Below are 24,890 nucleotides of genomic sequence, written 5' to 3' on the forward strand. Positions count from 1 at the left end.
GAATAAGATAGGATCCTATACCCAATACAAGCAAGGTAGAGCAGGGGTATTTTTATCTAGGAAAAATTGAAAAGTCATAGTTTTGCAAAAAAAACAAAGAAAATTTCAAAACGTCATAGTTTTTGAAAGTTTAGTACCGAATGTCCTATTTTTGCAAATTTCCCTATTGTATTTAACCCAGTACTCCCACTACGACGTCGTTGAGGATCCTTCGTTATCTTTCTTCCAAAACCCCGCCTCAGACTCGCGCAAAACCCTAACCAAGTCTCATCCCTGTTTCTTCTCACACCGCCTCTAGAACCGGACGGGAGAGCAGAGAATGGGAATTTTCGAACCCTTTCGAGCAATCGGATATATTACGAGCAGCGTTCCGTTCTCTGTTCAGAGATTAGGCACCGAGACCTTTGTCACCGTCAGCATCGGCAAATCTTTTCAGATATATAATGTAATACATCACTCTATTTGTTTCTACGGGAAATTAGTTTTCCAGTTTTTTGATTAGTTTATTGAGGAAAAAGTTGGAAAAGAGTGCTACTAAACCTAACATATATTGAAGTTTTGTTACAACTAGTATGCGTATTTCCAACTGGAACTTAGATGGCTAACTCGTTATGATTTCCTCTTTTGCTTTCGCAGTGTGCCAGGCTCAATTTGGTGCTCGTTGGTAAGGCCTTACATATTTCACGCTTGCCAATTCTACCTTTTCTTTCGCATATTATATCTTGGCATGACATCCTTATTTTACGTGTTTGTGTTTTAAATTAACCCTGCGAAAATTGCTAATAGTTTTGTCTGGCAATTGAGGGATAGTACAGCCATCAATAGGAACACCACCTAACAGGACGCCCGAATGCAGACACCGTTTGCTACTTTTGGAGCTTGTTATGGAGTTCACGCCCCATTACAGGGCCTAGCCGGAAAGGAAGCCAAATGAGAGGAAAATTGTGCGATAGAACTTTCTGTCACTTAACTCGATAAAGAATAGTGTGTAATCTTAGCTTGATATGTTTAACATCAACGATTTTCAGAGTTTGTTTTGAGTACTATCTGTGGCAGTCTTCATGTCTATATGAGATAACAATAGAAGTTTCAAAATTAACTAAATTGGCAGTTATAGGAGCATTATCTTCATGATTTGCTATAGTAGGGCCCAACCATTGAATCCCTGAAATGTGAAAGACCAAATGGACTTCTTTAGCAATGAGGTGCCACATTACTAATTTCATTATGGACAAAAATTTCCCTCACTTGCTAAAAATTTCCCCCACTTGCTATCATTATGGATCTCCAGATTCAGTGGTTTGCACTTAATAGCTTTTATTTGAGATAAATACCTATCTGGTTCTCCAGTTTATTTAACCAATAGATGCTATAACAATGTCCACTACTGGGTATAAAAAGTGAACACAATGATAGTCATTGCTGAACTTGCTGGAGAGGAGGGAACCAATGCCCTTTAAGTATGGAATTGATCAGTTCACATAGAGGTTGGCTCATCCAATATTTAAATACAAGATCTCTCTATATGTATTTTAGGTTCTTCTATCCCTGAGTTCTTTACTCTTAATAATATATATCTCGAGTACTGCTTTATGTTTAAAACCAGAACTCCTAGAATTTTAGAAAACTATAGATTTTGGTTCATAAATGGCTTACAGAAACTTACAAGGGCATTAAGAGTACAGATATCTATAGTCTGATTTCTGCAAAGGGTTGCCTCTCAAAAGGTTTACAGCAGCTCTGTGCCATACCCTGGTCAGAAATGAAGGCTTTGTAATTTATTCATTTTTTTTTTGGGGTGGGGGAGTAAAAATGGATTATATGCGGTTCAGAGGAATTGGTGAAATTGGTCAGTTGCCACTGATGCTAAATTAGCTGTATATAGTGATGCACTGCCTTATCACATATATGTATGTATATAAAGTCCCAATAAGACTTTAGAACTTACTATGATTAGGAATGGACACGGATTAGTTTAGTTACAATTTTTAGGATAACTATAACTGTAACCGTAGTTCTACATTTGTAACTGTGTCTATAATTGTAGCCGCACTATTATGGATTTTCATAATTGTGCCTGTAACCGATGGATTAATTGTATCCATGAATTTTATCCATAACTTTGTTAAATTGCATAATTAAATAATTTTTTTAATAAGAAACAATTTTTATTAAATTAAAGAATGGGAGGCCAACACACAAAAATACACAAAATTGGCTGCCAAAACTGAAAATGCACTCTTAAATTAGACTTAAACTAATGATTACACTACTAAATTAGAAGTGGCCTCAACAAATCTAGCAACTGAAATGAAAATATCAAAACGAGCACCCAATACAAGAGTAATAAAAAAGAATTGGCCATTAAAAGAATTCTAGTAATATTTCCAAAATATCATAGATAGGTAGGTGTTATAAGTTTATTGAAATGACTTTACTATTTTTTTGAATATTGTTATAATATACTTTAAGGCCACTATTTTGTTCATTGAACGTTGCTGTAAATAAATTATAGCTTAATTAAGGATATTTTATAAAGGAATATATATTTAAATTAATAATTTATAAGCTAATATTATATTATAGATAAAAATTAATATTATATATATCATTGTTGGTTATTTTATGGATCAGTTACAGTTATGGTTATGGTTAATTTTTAATAATCATAACCACAGCTGGTGTTTTTTTCTAATTTTTAACTGTAACCATGTCTGTATCCGTTTTATTTTGTTTTTAATCGTGCCTGCCGGACGCAGTTATGGATTATGATAGATGTTCTAAAATTTCATGTATATGTGAGTTCCTCCCAATGAATATATGGACAGCTACTTGGAGGGATATTATGGTCATGGTATTGTATCCAACATTTATTTTTTGGACGTTTTGGCCCTTCAATTTGGTGGTGTTGTTCATGATGATTTTTATTGCAATTCATAGCACATTTATTGCATATTATTAACACTTGGCAGATTATAATATATCGAGTGATACATTTAGACTGAATATGCCTATTAGAAATGTAATGATACCTTACCTTGCTGTTTGCATTGGGTGACAGATTGTAGTATTTGATTGTATTGGACTTTTTTTTTTTTTTTTTCTCTTTTTCTTCCTGTCATGATCAATTTTGTTTAGTTCACTCTGGTAATGTTAAATGAAGGTCCTCAATTGCCAAAGAAGATACGAGCTCTTGCTTCCTATCGTGATTACACATTTGCTGCATATGGGAATAATATTGCAGTTTTCAAGCGTGTCCATCAGGTTTGTATTGGCTTATTGATGAACTCTTTTGTAGATAAAATCATTATGGTTAGAGGTGAGTCAAATACTGGTATTCTTATCCTAAGAAGAAAGAGTTGGATGCTCTTTTCTTCATATTTTGTTTTTGTCATTTCATGCTGTCATCATTTTGACCAAATTTTCTTCTGTGTCAAATACCAGTTTGCAATGGTCATTTGACACCCCTATAATGTAGTCTAAAATGGGGCAAATGCAATTATGTTTTAATATGGCTTGCAATTTGAATTAAATTTTTTGTTTTATTTGTAATAATGCATTGGCATCCGTGAAATTTTCTTCTGCTATGGTCAGCTTGTTTTGAATCTATAAATGATATCTATTGTGTGGTTCTGGCACAAACATTTGTATTAACTGATGCACAGGAAAGGTCCACATGCTATTATGGTAAATGCACGTCGAAACAGTTCCATATCTGATGCACATAATACTATAATCTCAAGGCTTGATATTGGTAAATGCGTCCACCAGTCATGGGTTAGATTGCATAGAAATATAAATGGAAAACAGATACTGTTACGGTTTTGCCCGAGGTTTAGCTTTGGAGACTTAGAAGAAATCAATAGAGTTGGTTATGATATACAAGCGGCAGATTAGTTAATTAGGGTTTTGTCTAGCAGTAACTAATGTATTAGGGGTATATTGGAGATTGTGATGTCTTATGTACTTCTAGGTTAGTCCGTCCAAAATGTCTATAAATGTGAGGGCATAGGGCAGTCGCTTGGCATCAATCATTCAATTCTCATGTTGTTGAATAAGTGCAGTGAAGGAGAGGAAAGGCTGTGAGTAGAATAGATTTTGTAATCTCGTGAGAGAGGATTGTACTCGTGGGTGTGAGAAGAGAGGGACTCTTATGTACTGATCTCTTGTTCTAGTGGATTGCTCTCTGGATTGGAGTAAGTTGGATGTAGGGTCGATTTCTGTCGGTCTGAACCAGGATATATCGCGTGCCTCTTGTGTTGGTTTGGTTGTTTCTTTCACTATTTTTCATTCCTTTAATTCTGTTCTTGCATTACAGTTTCATATTTCTGTTGATTGGGTTGATTTCGGGTGAGAAGTGTGAGAGATTGGCACATGTAAACATTGATTGAGTTGTCTAAAGAACTCATAATCCTAACAGATACGATATGATATGAAACGGAAACGGGAAAACGGCATTTTCCAAAAAAGTAGGAAATGGAAAGCATAAATAAAAAAAATACAGGGGCCTCTTTGTAAATATAATTCTTAATATAGAAAATTGTAAAACATAGTTATTCAATCATTTTTTTCCCCTTTCTAACCTCTTCGTGAATAGAAATGTGTTTCCAAATTAGAAATGCATTTTGATTTTTTTTTTAATATTATGAAATGGAGTCAAAATGTTTTTAAAATTGCAAAAACAGTCCAAAAACATTTTTTGGCATTTAGAAATGGAAACGTCTCGGAAACGACGAAACGATGTCCCCAAGATGTTTCCGTGCATCATAGGTCATGGGAAATGGAAAAGATTCAACACGAGAACTTGTCTGGAAAAGGGATCCAATGGGTTAATCTGAAGGTTGTTCCACAAATCCAAATTCAATATGAGATTTTGACACAATTAAAATTCTTTGCTATTAGGAGACTTACCAAAATGTATACAACAACAATAAGCCTTAATCCCACCAGGTGAGGCCAGCTTCATGAATTATAGCTTGCAATAACAGTAAAAAGTTAAAAACAATCCCCAAGCTTTTTAATCCCACTACACAGATTATAGATTGCCAATAATCTATATTTGTAATCATGTCCTTCAAACCATTTTATTCTATGTTAGGTCTAAGAGTCTTTTATTAAATTTTCTTTGGTTTTCATCTAGTACTTTTACTAAGAACTTCTTCTATTCCGCATATTCTCTTCACAAGCATGTTTATTGGTTTATGTCTCATATGTCCAGAATGATCTTAATGCCATTTCTATATCTTAGTATGGATAAGGTCGTTTATCATTTTCTCTTTTCTTGTATGCCCACATATCCACCGTAACATCTTTAACTTTGTTATACTCATATTTTGACATGTTGGTATTTAGTTGCCCAACATTCCATGCCATACAACATAGTTGGTTTTATCATCATTTGATAAAACTTATCTTTTAGATTTAAGAGATTTTTCAATCATATTATGTGGCATTAACTTGGTTTCTAAATATCTGCCGTCAAAGAGGGAATGTGGCAGACGCAGACAACTACTTTATTTGACATCTCATGGTTTATTCTGATTCTTAAAAGGAAATTATCTAAGTTGCAATTGCAACAAATCTTCCATAGGATTTTCTTTACTTATTTGTATTGACATCCATGACTTCTATTGTTTTATAACTTATTGGTTCGTGACGCCACAAAGTGAGACAATTAATATATATGCATATATAAAGTGAATTGGCAAAAGGATGATATTTTTTCCTAAACAGGTGGCAATTTGGAGCAGTCATTCAGCTAAGGTGAAACTATTGCTTCTGTTTGGAGAGCATGTCTTAAGTGTTGATGTCGAAGGCAATATTTTCATTTGGCCTTTTAAAGGAATTGACCGAAATCATGCTCCAGTTGGACACATTTTATTGGAAGATAATTTCACTCCAACCTGTATAATGCATCCAGATACTTATCTCAACAAGGTAACTAAGTATTTTGTCTTAAGGAAGTAGATATAAGAATATAACTTAAAAATTATAGTATGCCTTGTCAGACACTTCTTTTATGGCTGTTCTCTTGGTAGATTCACTTTTCATGAGACTTGTGCAAACAGGTTATTTTTGGGAGTCAAGAAGGTTCTTTGCAACTTTGGAACATCAGCTCAAAGAAAAAGCTTTACGAGTTCAAGGGCTGGAAATCAACAATATGCTGTTGTATTTCATCACCTGCACTAGATGTTGTTGCTGTTGGCTGTGCTGATGGAAAGATTCATGTTCATAACATTCGTTATGATGAAGAGATTGTTACATTTACACATTCTACTAAAGGGGATGTAACTGCCTTATCTTTTAGCACTGGTATGAATGGGGGTTATGGTTCATTTTGGGACTGCATAATTTTCTTGGTTACATATGTGTGGGTGAAATTAGTATAGTTGGTTCTTGGAGCTAGCTTTATAATAATTTTTTTGCTGCAATTGGCTGTTCTAGTGTGTGGTCTTTTATGTCCACATGGGATATTTGTTAAACTGCACGTGTTGGTTAACATGTTAGTTACTGGAATTATTCTGTCACAAATTCATGCTTTGTAAGTTTTTTTTTTTATAAATTATAATATAACTCATTAACTCCACTAAAGGGGATGTAACTCCACTTGGGGATGTAGTACTTTCCTTTTGATTGTTAAATATGTATTCATTAATAAGGAAACGTCAATGAAAGGCATGTAGCTGATAATCCTATACATCATCTATATATAATAGAGCCCCATTGCTTTTATATCACGTGCAGTCTTTGGCATCTCTATTTCATTTACTTGTCTTTTTTTCAGGTAGTGCAGTTTGAAGAGTCATACTTCAAAGTATTAATCTTGATATTCCAATTAAAAAAAATATGATAGATCCTAGTTGGCATGTCAATGCTTGTATGTTTAGGAATCATATACAATTTGTAGTTCCTTGAGCTTGTTGCACTTGTCTGTAAGCTGTGGGCACTTACCTATATCTTTTTCCTTTTTAGATGGACAACCACTTTTAGCTTCTGGAGGTTCATCAGGTGTCGTAAGTATATGGAATCTTGAGAAGAGGCGGCTTCACTCAGTCATCAGAGAGGCTCATGATAGTTCAATAATTTCACTGCACTTTTTTGCTAACGAGCCTATACTAATGAGTGCATCTGCGGACAACTCTGTAAAGGTAAGATAACATTGTATATTCTGAGTTCCCTGATTAATTTTTTGTCATTTGTTGGTGTGGTGTTTCCTAAGATTTAGAGAAGGCCACAGTCCAATGATTGGTTACTAAAAGGTAAAATGTCCCTTATTAATTGACAAATAAGAAATTCAGTAAACAAACTTGGTTGAACGGGGCAAACCTTGTGTAAAAAGGAATACATAGTAAACTAAAGATTCTCTCTATTTATTTGAAGGTAAAAACAAATCACATAAAAAGTAGGCAACAAAGAGTGCCCCTTCAGAGTGAATTGAACTCTTGGTGATTCACATATTGTTTCTTTAGCACCATATAACTCAAAATGAAATAGCTCCTAGTGCAACTTTTGATGTGCCCTAGCAGCTTCATCCCAAGAGTATTGAGACTGGATGATCCACTGAATATCCAAAATTGAGTGAAATAGGCCCCACAACTCACAAACAAGTGCATCACTTGTATAACACCCCCATTCATCACCATTGATATACTTCGTTAGACTTCTGAAAGGAGAATAGCACCTCGAAATGCAGACCAGATGAAGAAGATATTGCAGGAGCTGTTAAACCCTAAATGACCTTGTATGCCCTGGCTTTACTTTGTCATAGAAGGCATTATATAACGAGGAAACTAGAAATGTTCCTCTCCTAATGGGTTCTATGTGCATTTTTAAAATTAATTGGTCTGAGCCTGACATTTAAGCATGCTATGGAACGTTGACATGGAATCAATTTCCAATTCCATCTAAAGCACCCAGGCATAAGACCATCTGAACAAAGAGAGAATCACAAATGTGCCACTACCTTACCCTAGCCAAATAATAGAAATAAAAATAATAATAATTGGGGGACAACTTACTAAAGGTCTATGGCTAGACTTAACTATACAACCAGAATCTCGTTCTCAAGCCATCGCTAACATGGTAAGAAGCACATATATAGAACTCATCCTAAGACCTTGTAATGGTCCTCAGAGACTTGCATCTTAGCAAGGACTAAAATGACTTATTAGTGTATCCCCATTGGCATCCATACTACCTGCAATAACCATTCTCCACAATCTCAACTCCTCATAAGTAAAACACCAAACTAACTCACCTAGCAGGCATTGAGGAGTGTGAAGGTTCTAATACCAAAAGCACCCTCACCGTGGGGATAGATAGACCTTATGACAATTAGAAGATGATACTTGAACTCAAATCCTATACCTAGTCTACTAAAATTCCTCTTGAGTTTCTTGAGGTTGTTAACAATGGAGGGTATGGGAATTAAGAGGGGATAATGTGTGCATGGGATTCAGAGGGACTTGCTTATTCTTTATATTTTGCTTTTCATTTGTATATTATTGAATATTTTTGTTGGTCGTCCACTGTTCAATGTTCTGTTCACTGTTTTGGTGACCTGTTTCAATGATTTTCTTTTAATTTTTTTCACTGATTTTCTTTCCAACGACTTACTTTTGGAATTTCTTTTTTCTGTTTTCTGTTTCAAGGAATTTTTGCTTGTTGGTTGTTCCCTATTCTGTAATTTTAGCTATTTCTTTTGTTTTTCATCTGTGTTTGTGTTTTCTTCCACTCGTTTTCTTTTTATTTTTTCTGTTTCAATGATTTATTTATTAACGATAAAGCAATATTATGTTTTTCCTTCTTCTAATTGTTTATTTATTTTTTGTAAGACTTAGGTTTCGATTAAATGGCAAGTGCTGCCCTTAGCAGCCCCCCCCCCCCCCCCCAAAAAAAAAAAAAAAAAAAAAAAAAAAGAGAGGCTAGTGCTGCGAAGAAGTCTATGCCCTCTGTCTCTTGAAAGGATCCAGTTTGGAAATAGTCATTTGAAATAATATTAGATGTTGTGATGGTTATTTGTTTGTTATGATTTATGAGTTTGCATTTACCTCTTTATGGGCATATACCGGAAATAATAATGTATTAAGTATTTTTACACATTTTGAATAAATGTGTGCCTGGCACCCAAGAGTCTCGTACCTATGCCTTGCATCTCAGGCTCCAAGCACCTTTTTTTCTTGGTGCACCTTGTCCCTTTGACAACTATGCCAAGGATTCATTCTACACGGAATTTGAAGTGAAGTGGATTAGAGACCATCAACATTATGGGATTGCTTTGGGGGGAATGGCCAATCAGAATGGACAGATGATGAAATCCTCTTTTTCTTATTTTAGCTGAAAGGGAAGTCAATAGTTTTAGCTGTCATTCACAATTAGTCCACTAACCTAAGATCTTGGATTACTATTTAGGTGTTTCAGTCTGGATCAGATTTGGATTTGACTAAATTGAAATATTTTGTGTATTATTAGTAAATGGCTGTTACGAAAAAAATGTTAGTGGGTGGATCTGTGCTGTGCGTGTGTCTTGATTGCACATGTGGTCGCTAAAGATAATCATCAATGAGCTTTTTTTTACCATAACAAAGCTATTAGCTGATGATCGCTGAGTTTGTTTTTGGTTCATGATGTGCTGCAACTGAATTATTGTTTACTAAGAAATAATGGAATTAAATCTGCTCGTTTATTGACTAGTAATTGTTGTTTTATTTATTTAAATCTATCTTCTCTTTCCACTTTCACTGGTCATGGGAAAAAGCGTGTTGCAAACTAATCAAGTACATTCACTAACAATGCTGAAGCAAAGCAGTATTTTTTTGTTTTCCCCCTCTTTGTTGATCTGCAAAAATGTTGCATGGAGTTCCTTATGCTATCATTCGATTACTAGGCAATTTTGTGCACTTTCTCATTTGGATATTATAATTTATTGTTTCTCTTACGGGTTCAGGGAAACTGGCATATATACATTGATTAAATGGTACTATCATTTTTGACTTTTCATATTAGTTTTAACTGGATTTTAAGAATTGAGATACTGGATTTTATGCTTATATCTTGGTTTCATTTATGTGTTAAGACCTATAATATTATTTGAATAATTTTCATATTCATTCTAATTACAGCCTTTTGCATTAATATATATAGAGGTGATATTTGATTTATGAATTGCTTATCTTCCCTCTTATTGTCTCCTCAGATGTGGATTTTTGACACAAGTGATGGTGATCCTCGTTTGTTGCGCTTTAGAAGTGGTCATAGTGCTCCTCCCCTTTGCATAAGGTGGGTTATGCTTCAGATACATCAATCTTAGTTGTGTAGAAATCCAGTTTGACTGTAAAAAAAAATAGTGAATACAACTTTCAAATATCAATTTGACTTTTGATTCTGTGCTTGTAGTCTTTTCCTGATGTGTATACCATTCAGAATGATTGACTTGTAACTTTTAGCCAAAGAAAAAAAAAAGAAAAAGAATTCTTGACTTTCTGGTATGCACTTTAAAGTATGTCATAGCACTCACTGAACATTGTTTTTTCCCCTTCTGTCTTATGCAACCACTGATATATGATCTGTGTTTGAGGAACATACTTTTACATTTTATTTTTCTTGTTTTAACTTACTAATCTGTCTCAGGTTCTATGCTAATGGGCGACACATTCTATCAGCTGGTCAAGATCGTGCATTTCGTCTTTTCTCTGTCATCCAGGTTTAATTCCATCATCCAATATCCTACTGAATTGTGCCGATATGTATATTACCTTCTATTAATCTTTTGAATCTCTTTTTTGTCCCCTTAGTTGAATTTATGATCCTCCCCCAGCCAAAATTAAAGAGGGGTTTTCTGCCTGTTTGCTCCTGTAAAGTTGTTTTGGCCTGTATGTTCCATTTCTTCTTAAGACACAGTCATAGACATGATGTTACTTGTAGAAGCCAGACAGGTTGGTTAAGTGGGAAAGTGCACACAACATGTTATGTGATTGTAAAATCTCTTTAAAGCTAAGAGGTAAGTTTTTTTGGATGGCTACAAGACTATATTTATTGTATAGAGTGTGGGCAATTAAGTGATGTGTAAAATGAGTGTAGCTGAGATGAGGATGTGAAGGTGGATGTGTGGCCGTATAAGAAAAGACTAAATAGGAAATGATCATGCGCATTGTTGTTAGAATCTTACGATTCATGATTTGAATCGTACGATTCGACTCGATTCATATAGAAATCGAGTCGAATCTATAGAGTGAATCTAAAATCTCTTAGAATTGTACGATTCACAATTCAAATCGTACGATTCGACTCGATTCATATAGAAATCGAGTCGAATTTATAGGATGAATAAAAAATCCCTTAGAATCAACTATGAATCGGACAAATCGACCGTGAATCGCATGAATAGCACGATTCGTCCGATTCATCCAATTCATGTGACTTCATCTGCATGTGCGCTTTAACCAAATATTTGTTCGATTTGGCTATCTTTGCAAACAAAGAAGATGATAAAAATGATGATGCTCTTGAACTTGAAGATGAAGATGATTGATAACTAGTGAAGATTATGGACAATGGAGCTTATTAGTAACCTTATAGTTGTCGGTTTTTTTATTTTTATTATTTTTTTTTCTAGCTTATTATTTTGAAAGTGGTTTGGTTTGGTGCAATTTGAATTTAAAGGCAACATGAATATACTTTTGCCTTTTGGTATAATTTTAAACTTAGCAAATATATTTAGAAGTTTATTTATCTATTTATATTTAAAAGAATTGATCATGGTGGGCACATTATTTATTTTCTATGGATATATATTATTTATAGTTGAAATTGAGAATATGTACCGAATCTTACGATTCGATTCGATTCACGATTCATGAAATAAGGATTTCGATTCTCGATTCGAATCTCGATTTAACAACTATGATCATGTGTAATAAGGTTGTAGTGGTGCATTTTGGAAATAAGGTGCGGGAGACATGATTAACATTGTTTGGGAATGTAAGAAGATTGATAGACACACTTGTGAGTCTAGTACATGAAACAGAGGAAGTTTGTGGCTAACGAGGGAAAGGAAGACCAAAGAAAATTTGGTGGGAAGTCATCAAATATGACATAGAGGCTATAATTACCTAACAGAGGAATAGGATATAACCATGGATAGAGATGGTTGAAGGTCTAGAATTCATATAGCCAAACCTACCTAGTGGCACTAAAGCTTGTGATGATTTTTGTTGTATATGAAAAACATTAATGTTATTATGTATATTATTGTGTTGATCATATATGATACCAATACATATATTATTGCTCTAAAGTAACGATATTAATAGAATCAATTAATGATAACCAATGCCATTCTGCTTGAAACAATATTAGTGGATAATAGTAGATAGGCTAACAAGCATATCCAATAAAATAAAAAAATTGTTAATAATATGAATGTAGGATGTATAACGTTTTTATTTTCAATTTGTTTACAAAATCTTTTTTGTATCAATCACATTTTTATCTTTCTCATTTTATCAGAGTGCTCAGAAAATATTTTTCATATCAAACACCATTTTTTAACTCCGTTAAATTAATTAAATAATGCAAAGTTCTTCTTGTCAGAAAACTATACAACAATTGGTAGATAATCTGTGTGTGGGTTATGTTACTTGTTCAGCTGATCCTACAATCAAAAGAGTTGTAATTTTAAGGCACATCAATTAATATGGCTGAGAAAAAAGCATGAGTACTGGCATGGTTTAGTGTCCTATTGGACTTTCTTTTTTGAATTCAGCTTATATTTTGAATCTCTTTATCAGTTTGTACTTTCCCCAATTCCCTTGGCTGGCTGGTCTCCTTTTATTCAATTGATATGTATATGCTTATTCTTTCTTGGTTTTAAAATTATTTTCCTTCTTATTAGTATTCTACGTATTGAATTCTCTATATTATGATCAGGACCAGCAAAGCAGAGAGCTTTCTCAGCGTCATGTATCCAGAAGAGCAAAAAAACTCCGGGTGAAGGTATGAGGGGCAACAGCTAATACTTTTCATGATAGTAACAAGATTTTGGTCTCTTTTTAAGCAGCATAAATTAGTTCACAGACATGGCTCCTCAATGTCTTCCAGCCTCAATTCTTTCCCTTTTTCAGTTATACCTGATATTGTTGAGTTTATCATAGATGTAATAATATGTTGTTGTATCAAATCTGTATTAAGTAAATGAGCTCACCTTCTGTCTTTTTCTTGCTTGGACGAGGTCACAGAATTGGTCATTAATGTGTTCTAGCATGAAATTTAACTGATAGGGAAGTGTTATTATAATAGAAGGTGTGCAGAAGCCCAATCAGCTAAAATTGCTGTTGAAAAAAGCAAATATTTTACATATTCTAGAACAATTTGAAGAAAGAAAATTTCTATAAAGATCATTTCAGTGTACTAACAGATAGAGGCTTCTGAGGGAAATTACAGATACAAGAATCAAGTGCCCTTGAGTTTGCTTTCTGTAGGTCTGACATCTTTGCTGCATGCATTGGAAAAGCAGTATGTTATATAACATCCTCTGAATGGAGCAAAGATAAAAAGCCAACAATACTGAAGTATGTGACAGTGGCAGCAATAGATTGACTTTGCATTTGCTCGGTGCTCTGCAGCCTATGTTCTTAACTATTCTTGTTTTCCATTGGTGAATTATGCTCGTGTTTCAGTGGTGAATTATGCTCGTATGGTGGATCAAGGACTGATGTTCTGAAAAATTGAATTTTTTTTTTGTTTATTTGAGAGAACTGGAAGGTTGAATTTGCAGGAAGCTTGCCATGATTCAATAGGATTATTGGGAAGAAGCACTAGGGGCCGGAAGCATTTTCCTTGAAAAGTATCTCCAGGATTAGGAGATATTTGGAGAACTGTGAGGGTGAGCCTTGGTAGTACCCGAAAGGTTGCTCCTTTATAATCGGAAGGTAACAAGTTTGAGCAGCGAAAACAGCCTCTTTGCAAAAAGCAAAGGGAAGGTTATGTAACCCTTCCTTGATCCTCACAAAGCGGAGAGCCTCATGCATTGGGGACGATGTTTATATATGCATATATATATATTTGAGAACTATACTTCTCATATTATCAGCAATGCTCAGTTTCTTTCCAATTTGTTACCTTTTCATGGATTGCCGATTTGAGTACATGCTGTTAATTGACAGTCCAATTTCTAGAAAGTGAAGTGCTCTCCTATCATTGATATCCAAAAATTGGTCTCTTGCCTTTTGGAGATGTGAATGTTGCAGGCATTGCCTTTGTTGCCCATTGTTGAGTCCTGGATTTGGTGCTTGGTGATCAAAATGACGTTTTATGTGCAAATTGAGTATTTACTTTGATTTGACAAGTGCCAAAAGAAAATATTATAAGCTTTGAGGGTGAAATTGGATATTGACACTGGGAGTTTTGAAATTACTGGCTTGTTGAGATAAGTACTTCTTGATCAGGTTTTCCATGTTAAAGATGCACTGTAGAATTTTTTCCTCTCTCCCTCTAATTGTGTACGTCTTTTATTAACTTACAGGATTCTCTTTGCCATTGGGTTCACAGATATTTGATTCCTCAGTCTCTGCCCCCATGATTGAATTTTGAATTTTCTTTTTCTTAAATTTCTTCTAGCTTTGACCTTTGAGTTTTTTAATTTTTATTGGATTGCGTCCAGTTAAATCCACAATTGAACTTTTGACTTTATATCTCTCTTTTAAGTTTTCCCCTAGTTTTAAGTTTTTCCTTTTTAGAATTCTGTTCAATTACTCAAATGAACCTAGCACTTAGTGTTCTTATCAAATGATTAACATCTCTACTTCATAGTGTTTTTTTTTTAAATTATTATTTATGCAGTCTGTTATTCTCTGAGTAGTTTGCTAATGCTTTATTTTTCTCCAGTGCCACTTAAAGTTAATTCTGTGAATGCTTGGGTGGACTTTCTTGTGTAAGACTGAAAAGGCAATCTCTAGAGTGTGACTTGTCTAAAAACTGGGTTCCTTGCCACTATTAGACAACAGATACTTCAATGTGGTGGTCAGACAAAATCATCCATCTGTAACCACCTTAGGGAACTACACCCATCCATGCAACACAGTTCTTGACTTTATTTTACCTGCTTGCCTTTTTAATTGTTTGATGTGCATTGACTTGCAGTCTTTAGTCCATCTTGTTTTCACTTGCAGAATTTCCTCAGAGGTGCTTGGTGGTTGTAGATTTTATGTAAAAATCTACTGATTTATGATGCTATTGCAACTTTGATGTTTTATCAATTAACTCTTTTCGTTTTTTGCCTATATTTCAGGAGGAAGAGATAAAATTGAAGCCTGTAATAGCATTTGATGTTGGTATGGTACTTTTTTATGCTGTTCTTCTAATTCATGCAAAGATTCTTCATTGACCTATGTGAAGAATATAAAATATGTTCATTAGTTTTGTATGTGCACATATATTTGTTTTATGTTCTGATGTGAATTCTTTTCAACTTTATGGCCAATTATACTTTCCTGTTCTTCTTGTTCCCATTGTTGGGTTGTAGATTCTCAATCACCCTTGCATGCCCCAGAATGACTTCCTGTGCTTCCTGCTATATCAGAGCACATTTCTGATGTGTAGAAAATGCCAATCAGATGCTTTTTTGTCGATCTCATCTGCACTGTGGCTGCTGTAGACTTTAACAGCTACTTGTAGTCTAGTTCTCTCTTAAGGGGCAAATGCATCCCCTTCTTATCCTGATTAACTGCCTCTCTTGTGATTGATCCATGTGTTGACCTTTGTTCCTTCCTCTCTTGGCAGTTATGGAAATGATACCCTCAAAATTTTTTCCCCTGGTTGTACATAGTTCTGAATTAAACCTATTTGTTTTTTTTCTCGAACCTTGCCTCCAAAAAGTGTTACAATGACCTATGAGGTGCTGTCCAATAAATCACCTGAGTATATTGCCTTGAATCTTGAATATTCAAGTAGGTTTTAGGCATGTAAACTGTGGCATACCATGATGGAACTTTCCTGTGAACCAGTAGGTCTTACAGTACGAAATGGTAAGACCATGTTCCACAGTGATGCTTTCTTAACTAATGGACATTTTCGAGGATAATTTGTAACAGAAGGCAGCTTGCTGTTGTTGCTTTAGAATATGTTTTTTAATGTCCTCAAGTACTGAAGAAGTGATTGTTAAACAGATATGCTACAGAAATGATAACTCCTCTGCTCTCTATGTGATGTCCCCTTCTATGATCTGATTTTCTTAGTAATGATCTGATTTTGTTTGTTGGTTTTATTTCTTTGGTTAAAATTCGATTTAGCTGAAATAAGAGAGCGTGATTGGTGCAATGTGGTCACGTGCCATGTGGATACAACACAGGCATATGTATGGAGGCTTCAGAATTTTGTCCTTGGTGAGCACATCCTGAAGCCATCCCCAGATAATCCAAAGCCAGTTAAGGTAATATTTCAATATATCCTATTATCCTTTTGTATTGGAGGTGGCTGGCAAGGTTTTCATGTCATTCTTGGTACCTATTTATTTATTTATTTTGTGCTATGAACAATCAATTATTTTCTACTTTCCAAATTGCTATAATGTTAGTAGTTATGTTGTTTCTTGAGCTTTTATTGACAATGGCTGGTTACTTACTTCCTCCAGAATCTGGAAACTTGAGGCAAAATCTTAAATAGTTTCTTTGATTACAGCTAATCAGAATTGGTATTCCTCCTTTTTTTTTTAATTTCTTGATAGGCCTGTGCAATCAGTGCCTGTGGCAATTTTGCCATTTTAGGTACAGCTGGTGGTTGGATTGAGAGATTTAATCTTCAATCGGGAATCAGCCGTGGCAGTTATGTGGATGTGTTAGAAAGAAATAGTTGTGCCCATGAAGGAGAGGTGGTTGGTGTTGCCTGTGATTCAATAAATACCTACATGATAAGTGCAGGATTTCATGGGGATATAAAGGTCCGAGTTCCTCATTCAAAAACTATGACTGTGCTTATTTATCCGTCAATTGCCTGGATCTCTATATTCCCTTTTTTTTTTTTTTTTACCTTCCTGGTAAGTTCAGGATATACAGGTCTGAGTTCCTCATTCAAAAACTATGACTGTGATTATTTTTCCTTCAATTGCCTGGATCTCTATGAGAATCATGGATACATCTGCAAACACCATGTATTTGTCTGACACCTGTATTGAACACGAACATGCTTTGAAGGAGTTATAAATTCTTGCTTGTCACTTTTCTAAATGTCTTATTACTTATTTCTATGTATATTTGCTAATACTTGTAATTTTTCTAGTACCAGAATGCTTTTCTAACACCTGGAGGAAACCCATGTCTATCATGGCATCTGGCTTCCTTTGGTTGAAGAAAATTTAACCAAAATATAGGTTTAAAAATATAAGTTAAAAAAGCAACTTCAAATAAAAACAAAATGATTTTATATCTATTGGTACTCACTTTTTTTTAATTTCTAGAATTTTAAATTTTAAAAATGGTAAGAGTTTTTTCAAGAATATGTAGCATGATTTAATTTTTCTGTTGTGTTGGTGAGTTGTTTTTATGCATATTTGACGCATTCCTCTGTGTCATATCCTAATTCTTTGAAACCAGTATGTGTCCATGTTTCTTAGCTTCCTGCATCTTGAAACATTTGATTAACATGTCTGTAGACACCTTATTTTTGTATCCCATCTACAAATGATGTCTTGTCTTATATGATGTTGTTTAAAGGGCATTGAGTGAATGGAATAAGACAGATTTTCTCTCATCACTAGATGATGTAGACATTCCATCAACATAAGAGAAAGTTGGCAATGCTGCATTTTGGAGATATGATCATGTTTTTCCCTGCGATAGAGAGCAAACAAGAAGTTTAGAACTCATCACTATATTTAAAAATCACTACTATTTGAAAGCTGAAGCATTTTCTATTTTGAATCGTGATTTCACTATCATTCCATTTTGATTCCAAGTCCCCGATGAGAATCTTCAAAACTCGTTGCTCGGGTCTATTCAGTATCAAATAAGATTGTGGGAGCACAAGAATGCTATGATGCTAGTTAATTAGTTATGACTTATGCCATTTTCATATACATGCATGGATAGGTTCCATTTTCTTGTATGGATGTGCCTTATTTTGCTTTTTGTAGTTAAAAGTTCAAATGTTTGCATCTAATGCGCTTTGCTGGGTCATTTACTTAATAGGGTATTTCCATGTTTTTGATTGCAGGTGTGGGATTTCAAGGGGCGTGAGCTAAAATCCAGATGGGATATTGGTTGTCCACTGGTGAAGATTGTTTATCATCGTTCCAATGGTAGTATATATTTTCTCGTGTATGCACAAATATTGTGAATCCCTTTCTGCATCCCCTCCAGCAAAGAAACACTAGGATTTTTTTTTAATTCTATTTGAAAATTTAATTTTCAGGGCTTCTGGCAACAGTTGCAGATGATCTTGTCATCCGTTTATTTGATGTTGTGGCACTAAGAATGGTTCGCAAATTTGAAGGTCATTCCGACCGTATTACAGATTTGTGCTTCAGTGAGGATGGGAAATGGCTTCTTTCATCCAGCATGGATGGGAGTCTTAGAATTTGGGATGTCATCTTAGCAAGACAAATAGATGCGCTGCATGTTGATGTTTCTATCACTGCTTTGTCTTTGTCGCCAAATATGGATGTTTTGGCGACAACTCATGTTGATCAGAATGGTGTTTATCTGTGGTAAGCTTTTAATCTACCTAGTTGGACTTTCTTTAAGCCTATGTTTGAGAGAGGGATGGCGTAGATATGGAACAGTAAATAATGGAATGGAATGGAGGGGGTAAAGGAAGTAACATAAAGTTTGATACCCTCCCATTGTTTGGGCAAAATGGAACGTAAATGAATGTGATATAACTTTTTTTGTTTGCAGGAGAATGGAAGGGGATGGAATATAGTGAAAATAATAAGAATATATAAATATATTTTTTCTTCCCTCTCCTTGCACTTCAAATCGTGGTGTAAGGAAAATAAGGGTATGGGAGGGGACAGAAGGGTATCATGTATCCTCCCTTCCCCTTCCATTCCATCATGGAACTCTCTCCCAAACAAGGGAAAAGAGTCCCCCTTCTCCTCCTGTCCTGTCACTTCTCCCTCCGCACCCACCATCCAAATGCAGAGTCGCAGGATGAGGGGGATAACTCAGGGAATACCCAATAGGAAATTATTATTTCATTTACCATTTGATGAAGTTATTTGTTCATCTGGATCCTTTATTTATTTATTTTGATAAATTAGAATGTGATGGAAAGAAAAGTTAAAGATAACAAATCCTGTACAAATGATAGAAGTTAATATATGAACTCAGCAAGCTGTAACTTTGTCAGGGTTAACCAAGCAATGTTTTCGGGAGCTGCTAATGCCGAGTCCTATGGTAGCGGCAAGGAAATAGTGGGTGTTAAGTTGCCATCTATCTCATCAATAGAAGTTTCTGAAGATAAAGGTTCTGATAATCCCACTGTTACCCAGTCGATAGTTGCCCATGATTCAGATGCCTTGTATTCAAAGCAGCAAATTCCTGATCTTGTGACTCTGTCATTATTACCTAAAAGTCAGTGGCAAAGCTTGATCAATTTAGACATTATTAAGGTTCTTCCTGCTCCCTGTTTCTTTATATATGTATATATCTATTTTTTGCTAAGTCCCTAGAGCTTTATATTACTAATCTAATATTTATGTTTTGTTAGATGTAATGATTATTTGTTTCAATTTCCAACTTATATGATGACAAATTTCAGGCTCGCAATAAGCCAATTGAGCCTCCAAAGAAACCTGAAAAGGCACCTTTCTTCTTGCCTTCAATTCCATCTCTTTCTGGGGGAATATTGTTTAAATCTACTGAATCAGCTGATGGTGAGAGGGATACAAAAATTGAACAACTTGAAAGACAATCAAGACAAACTGATACGGTTGCATCCCCATTTGTCGAATTCCTTAAATCCTCTGCAGAAATGAAAAATTGTAAGTTCACTTGTTTAAATCATTTTAGTGTTTTCTACAATGCAAGTTTAGCCTGTGGAAGCCGAATTACAATTAATTTAATCATTAACAATGTCTTAAAACATATTTGTTTTTGCAGTTTCGGCGTTCACTGATTATATTAAAAGTTTGTCTGCATCAACACTGGATATGGAACTTCGAATGCTTCAGATTATTGATGATGATGATGAGCAAGAGCCTGAGAAAAGACCTGAGTTGTATTTTATTGAACTTCTTCTGGATTATTTCATTCATGAAGTCTCCTGCAGAAATAACTTTGAGTTTGTACAAGCAATCATCAGATTGTTTTTAAAGGTATACATTCTTTCTTTCCCATCCAACTTAATAGATATATATTTATATATAGTCTATAGATGCAGGAGCCTTAGAATTTAAAATGTCCAGGGCGTTTGCAACTTCTAGGATTTTTTTTTTTTTTTTGTGTGTGTGCATAATTTAGGACTTGATCTGAGGTGGTTTTTTTAGGAATAGAATTTTATTTGAAACCTCTATTTTTGTCCAGATCCATGGTGAAACAATTCGGCGACAGCCGGAGTTACAAGACAAGGCACGGAAGCTTCTGGAAACTCAAAGTGCAGTATGGCAAAGAGTAGATAAGTTATTCCAAAGTGCTCGGTGCATGGTCACATTTCTCAGTAACTCACAGTTCTAAGTATCCCAAGATACCCTCTTTCTCTGTTTTTTATTTTTTCCTTTTAAGCCCAATTTTGATTGCTTAGTTCAATTTAAGCAGTATGTTGTTAATTTCTCCAATTTTGGATTTGTAAATTAGTCTGTGTAACATTTAAATCAGTCAAGCCTCCAGGTAGGTAGTGTTTGTAGTAGATGAGAGTAAAATGTTGAATGATCAACTACTTGTTCTTGGTGAGTCTCGAGAATAGTTCCACAAGCATGTTAGAAGCACCTGGGGATATTTACAATTCTTAATATGTTTATATATATATATATTTGTACAATTCTTAAAAGTTAATATGTGAGAGTGATAATAAGGCAATTGTTCATATTAATTCCAATCAAGAAATGTATTTCTGGAGAGGAATAAATATAGTGAGGTTAATTATTACGTTATTCAATATATATTTTATAAAACACTGATATTTAGTTTGAAATCAGATGAAATGTCTAGTTCATTCTTTGCAGATGGATAGAATAGAGTTGTATGTTTACAAACAGTCTCAAACTTTAAATAATTCTATGTTTTGTTGACAACTGAAAATGAATAACTCCAAGTCCAAGGTCTATTTCACTTGCAAATCAAGACGAATCGGTTCGTTACCAATTCCATGGGTCTATCTCCGGTGATGCTTCCCTCTCTGACGTGTTGCATGTCTGTGCCTGACCCATGGCAATCCGTACACAATGTTGTCCACAAAATTGAAGTAGGAATCACCCCAAGGTTCTCTGATTGCTACGATCAAACAAGGGACCAGAATGCCTGCCGCAAATCCAATTCCAACACTCAAGTAAAGCCACTTATCAAGGAAGCCACCTTCATCTTCTTCGTCAATGGTGTTTTGCTCTTCTGTGTCTTCACCATGGCACTTAACAGGGAAGAAAGCTCCACAGAGACCGGGATTTCCGTCAAATGAAGACATGCCGAAAGTCGATAACTGACCAGTCGAGGGGATCCTGCCCGTGAAGTCGTTGTTCGATAGATTCAGAGAACCTAGGGTTGACATCCAAGACATGCCTTGAGGAATTGGACCGGAGAGCTTGTTGTTTGAGAGATCAAGAGATTCAAGTACGCGCATTCTAGAAATGGTTTCCGGAATTTGGCCGCTCATATGGTTTCTCGACAGGTTCAACACCACTAAACCGGTCAATTTCGTTAATTCCTCTGGGAAATCTCCATGCAAGTTGTTGCTCGATAGGTCTATGCTGGTGATGAGGGAGAGAGTCTTGGTATATTTTTGAGATGTTCCTTTTAGGTTCACAACAAAGCTTTCTTCATAATAGCCGCCTCTGTACTTCCCATAAAAGAGGTATTGGTTAGTCTTTTGATCTCCTTCCATGGCTTTCAGGCGGCCCAAGCTTGTCGGAATCTTGGCTGTCAAGTTGTTTTCTGCAAGGTCGAGGACTCGCAGTGAAGTTAAATTCGAAAGCCCTATGGGAAGTCCTCCAGAAAAGGAATTAGCCCTCAAACTAAGAATTCTCAGATCGGGAAAGCCATCTGAAAACCACGCCGGAATCTGGCCTGATAATCTGTTGTATCCGAGATCCAGAGTCTCCAAACTCGACAGATTCTGAAATGACGTTGGAAGCTGCCCGGAGAGTTTGTTGTTTTTCAGGTGCAGTGATTGGAGCTGTTTTAGCTCACCTAGGGAATTTGGAATCTCTCCAGACAAAATGTTGTCTCCAAGGTCTAAAGCTTTGAGTAAAGAACAGTTTCCTATGCTTGAAGGAATGGTTCCTGTTAAATTATTGCTCGAAAGATCAAGAACTTGAAGCCGTGTCATTTCTCCTATAGCCTCTGGTATTTCTCCGATTAGTTGGTTACTGGAAAGGGATAGAAAGATTAAGTCTGGCATGGATTCACTGATACCTTGTGGGATGGAACCAGAGAATTGGTTGTTGGAGAGATCTAGTAATTCAACTTGGAGAATGGGGAGAGGAATAGGCCCTTCAAAGAGGTTAGAGCTGAGATCAATGTCTGCAAAAGCGGCTACGTTTAGAGGATTTGGAAGCTGACCCTCCAAGTGATTGATCGAAGCATTTAATAACGATAGATTGGAAGCAATGTCTTGCCAGAACCAGCCAGGTATAGAGCCTGAAATGCTTGCGTTGGAGAAATCGAGAAACATTAGCTCCTCCTGAGATTTGAGCCAAGATGGAAATGCAGGACCCAAATGGCATGAACCTATGTCCAAATTTCGAGCTTGGAATGCAGGAATCCAGCCAGACCTGACATTGAAAATAAAAGAATTGGAAGACAACCACAGGATCTTCAGCTTGCTTAGCTTTGCAAAATGTGATTCTGAGATGGTGCCGGTCAACTGATTGGAGGAGACATCAAAAATAGTCAGCTCAGCGAGCTGCCCAAAACTCTGTGGGAGAGTCCCATTTAGTCTGTTCCCTCCCAGTCCTATTTCAGTTAGATTTTGCAGTGTCCCAAAAGAAGCAGGGATAGGACCTTCAAGTAAGTTATAACTCAGTCCAAGTTTTTGAAGATTTTCAAGCTGCCCCAGCCACTCTGGTAATTTCCCAACTAACTGATTATTGCTCAATTGCATGTACATCAATCTGGGCAAAGGTTTGCTAGAATTTGAACAGCTTTCAGTCCCTTAGAGCGCTTCGGGTAAACTTCCTGTCAAGTTGTTACCCGACATATCGAGATTGATCAAATTGCAGAGTCTGCCAATGGAGCTCGGAATTCCACCCTCAACTTCGTTTGAGGATAGATCAAACACAGTGAGAAATGTCATGTTTCCAATGGAAGCAGGCAGTTTCCCATGCAATTTATTTGCAGCCAAATCAAGAACTTCTATCTTCCCCCAGCCTTCCCTGAACAGTTGAAGGCAGCTGGCACTCAGGTTCGGGTTCATAGCAAGGTTCAAGTATTTTAAGCTCAGGAGGTGGCTTAGACCGAGAGGAATCCTTCCGTGCAAGCTACTGCTGCTGATATCAACATAGACAAGGCTGGTAAGATTTGCAAACCAATCGGGCAGTCCTGAATTTAAGCTGTTGAAGCTAAGGTCCAGAACAGAAAGTGAAGTGAAATTGACGGAATTAAGAGATGAAGCTAAGCTGGTTAGGCTGCAGGACGAAAGATGCAGCTCGGTTAAGTGGGGAAGCCTGTTCAGTGCCTCAACCCAGTTTGAGCCCACGATTGAAAGATCAACTCGGTTCATTTCAAGATGTTTCAGTGAAACAAGGCCAGTCACCCATTGAAGATCATCAACACTAGTGAGGAATTCGGATGAAACATCAAGATACTGTAAGCTAGAAAGGTTTCCCAACGTTGGAGGAATTTTGCCAATAAACCCGGCCTTGGACAGATTCAGATATTGCAAATTCCTCAGAGAACCGAGGAATCCAGGAATTGGAGTGTCTTGAAATGTGTTGGCACTCAAGTCTACGTATCTCAAAGACTTGAGTTTAAGCAAGGAAGGCCTTATCTCTCCACTCAAGTTCCAGAATCCATACCTCCTCGGAGAATCAAAGCCTGATGGATATGGGTTGTGAAGATCAACTCTAATGACAGCTCCAGATCTGCTATCACACTCTATCCCCTGCCACAGGCAGCAGTTGCTTCCGCGCCAGGACGAAAGCCGGTTCTCGGGATCATTCAGACCAACCTTGAAATCCATTAGTGCTTCACGGTCGGCTGCTGTGCAGTTCATGAGATGAACATCACCATAGCAGACAAACTCTGTTCCTATTGAACAAAGAGCTATCAAAAGAAGAACTAGCAATCTTTCCATGAACTCAGCCGTTAACAACTGATGAATCACCACCATCAATCAGGTGTTTTGAGTTTCTATATGTACTTTGGCTCTTCCGTTCTCTTTGATCAGCATTTTCTTGCGAGCAAGGAGGTCACGTCGTCCTTACAGGAATTAAAGAATGAAGCTTTATGGATATGAACAAAGAAGTCAAAGAGAGGCAACATATTTTAGTGGAGATCTAGTGTTTAATTATGAGCTAAATGTGATGAGGTGATTGGCATAGGAATTTAAAATTTGGAAGACCGTTGAAAAACAGGAATGATGGAGGATTGGCTTCACAGGAGCACATGGCTGTCCACAGGAAACGGAAATCAAAGGTGAGAAGATTTTAGGTTGAGTCTTCCTACTTGTAACATTAAGATTATAGTTTGTCTCTGATTGGAGTATTATAGTTTCAGAGCTGTGGAAATAATTTTTCAAAGTAAAAATAA

At 36.0% G+C, this 24,890-nt stretch overlaps 1 protein-coding gene and 1 pseudogene across 1 annotated transcript; one reads left to right on the forward strand and one right to left on the reverse strand.

Annotated features, from left to right (window-relative positions):
* The first annotated feature begins 220 nt into the window (after positions 1-220).
* On the forward strand, positions 221-20,979 carry LOC127802287 (U3 small nucleolar RNA-associated protein 21 homolog). Its single transcript, XM_052338004.1, has 18 exons — positions 221-445; positions 637-664; positions 3,164-3,264; positions 5,734-5,937; positions 6,069-6,312; positions 6,973-7,148; positions 10,196-10,278; positions 10,630-10,702; positions 12,928-12,993; positions 15,287-15,329; positions 16,287-16,426; positions 16,721-16,933; positions 18,205-18,289; positions 18,403-18,697; positions 19,342-19,603; positions 19,753-19,975; positions 20,094-20,308; positions 20,517-20,979. Exons 1-18 carry the CDS (start codon positions 320-322, stop codon positions 20,664-20,666), a joined length of 2,727 nt encoding a protein of 908 aa, XP_052193964.1. The 5' UTR covers positions 221-319; the 3' UTR covers positions 20,667-20,979.
* Positions 20,980-21,068: 89 nt separating this feature from the next.
* LOC127802286 (receptor-like protein EIX2) lies at positions 21,069-24,654 on the reverse strand (annotated as a pseudogene).
* Positions 24,655-24,890: the final 236 nt, after the last annotated feature.

Source organism: Diospyros lotus, chromosome 5, assembly GCF_014633365.1.
Source record: "Diospyros lotus cultivar Yz01 chromosome 5, ASM1463336v1, whole genome shotgun sequence".
Lineage (NCBI taxonomy): Eukaryota > Viridiplantae > Streptophyta > Magnoliopsida > Ericales > Ebenaceae > Diospyros > Diospyros lotus.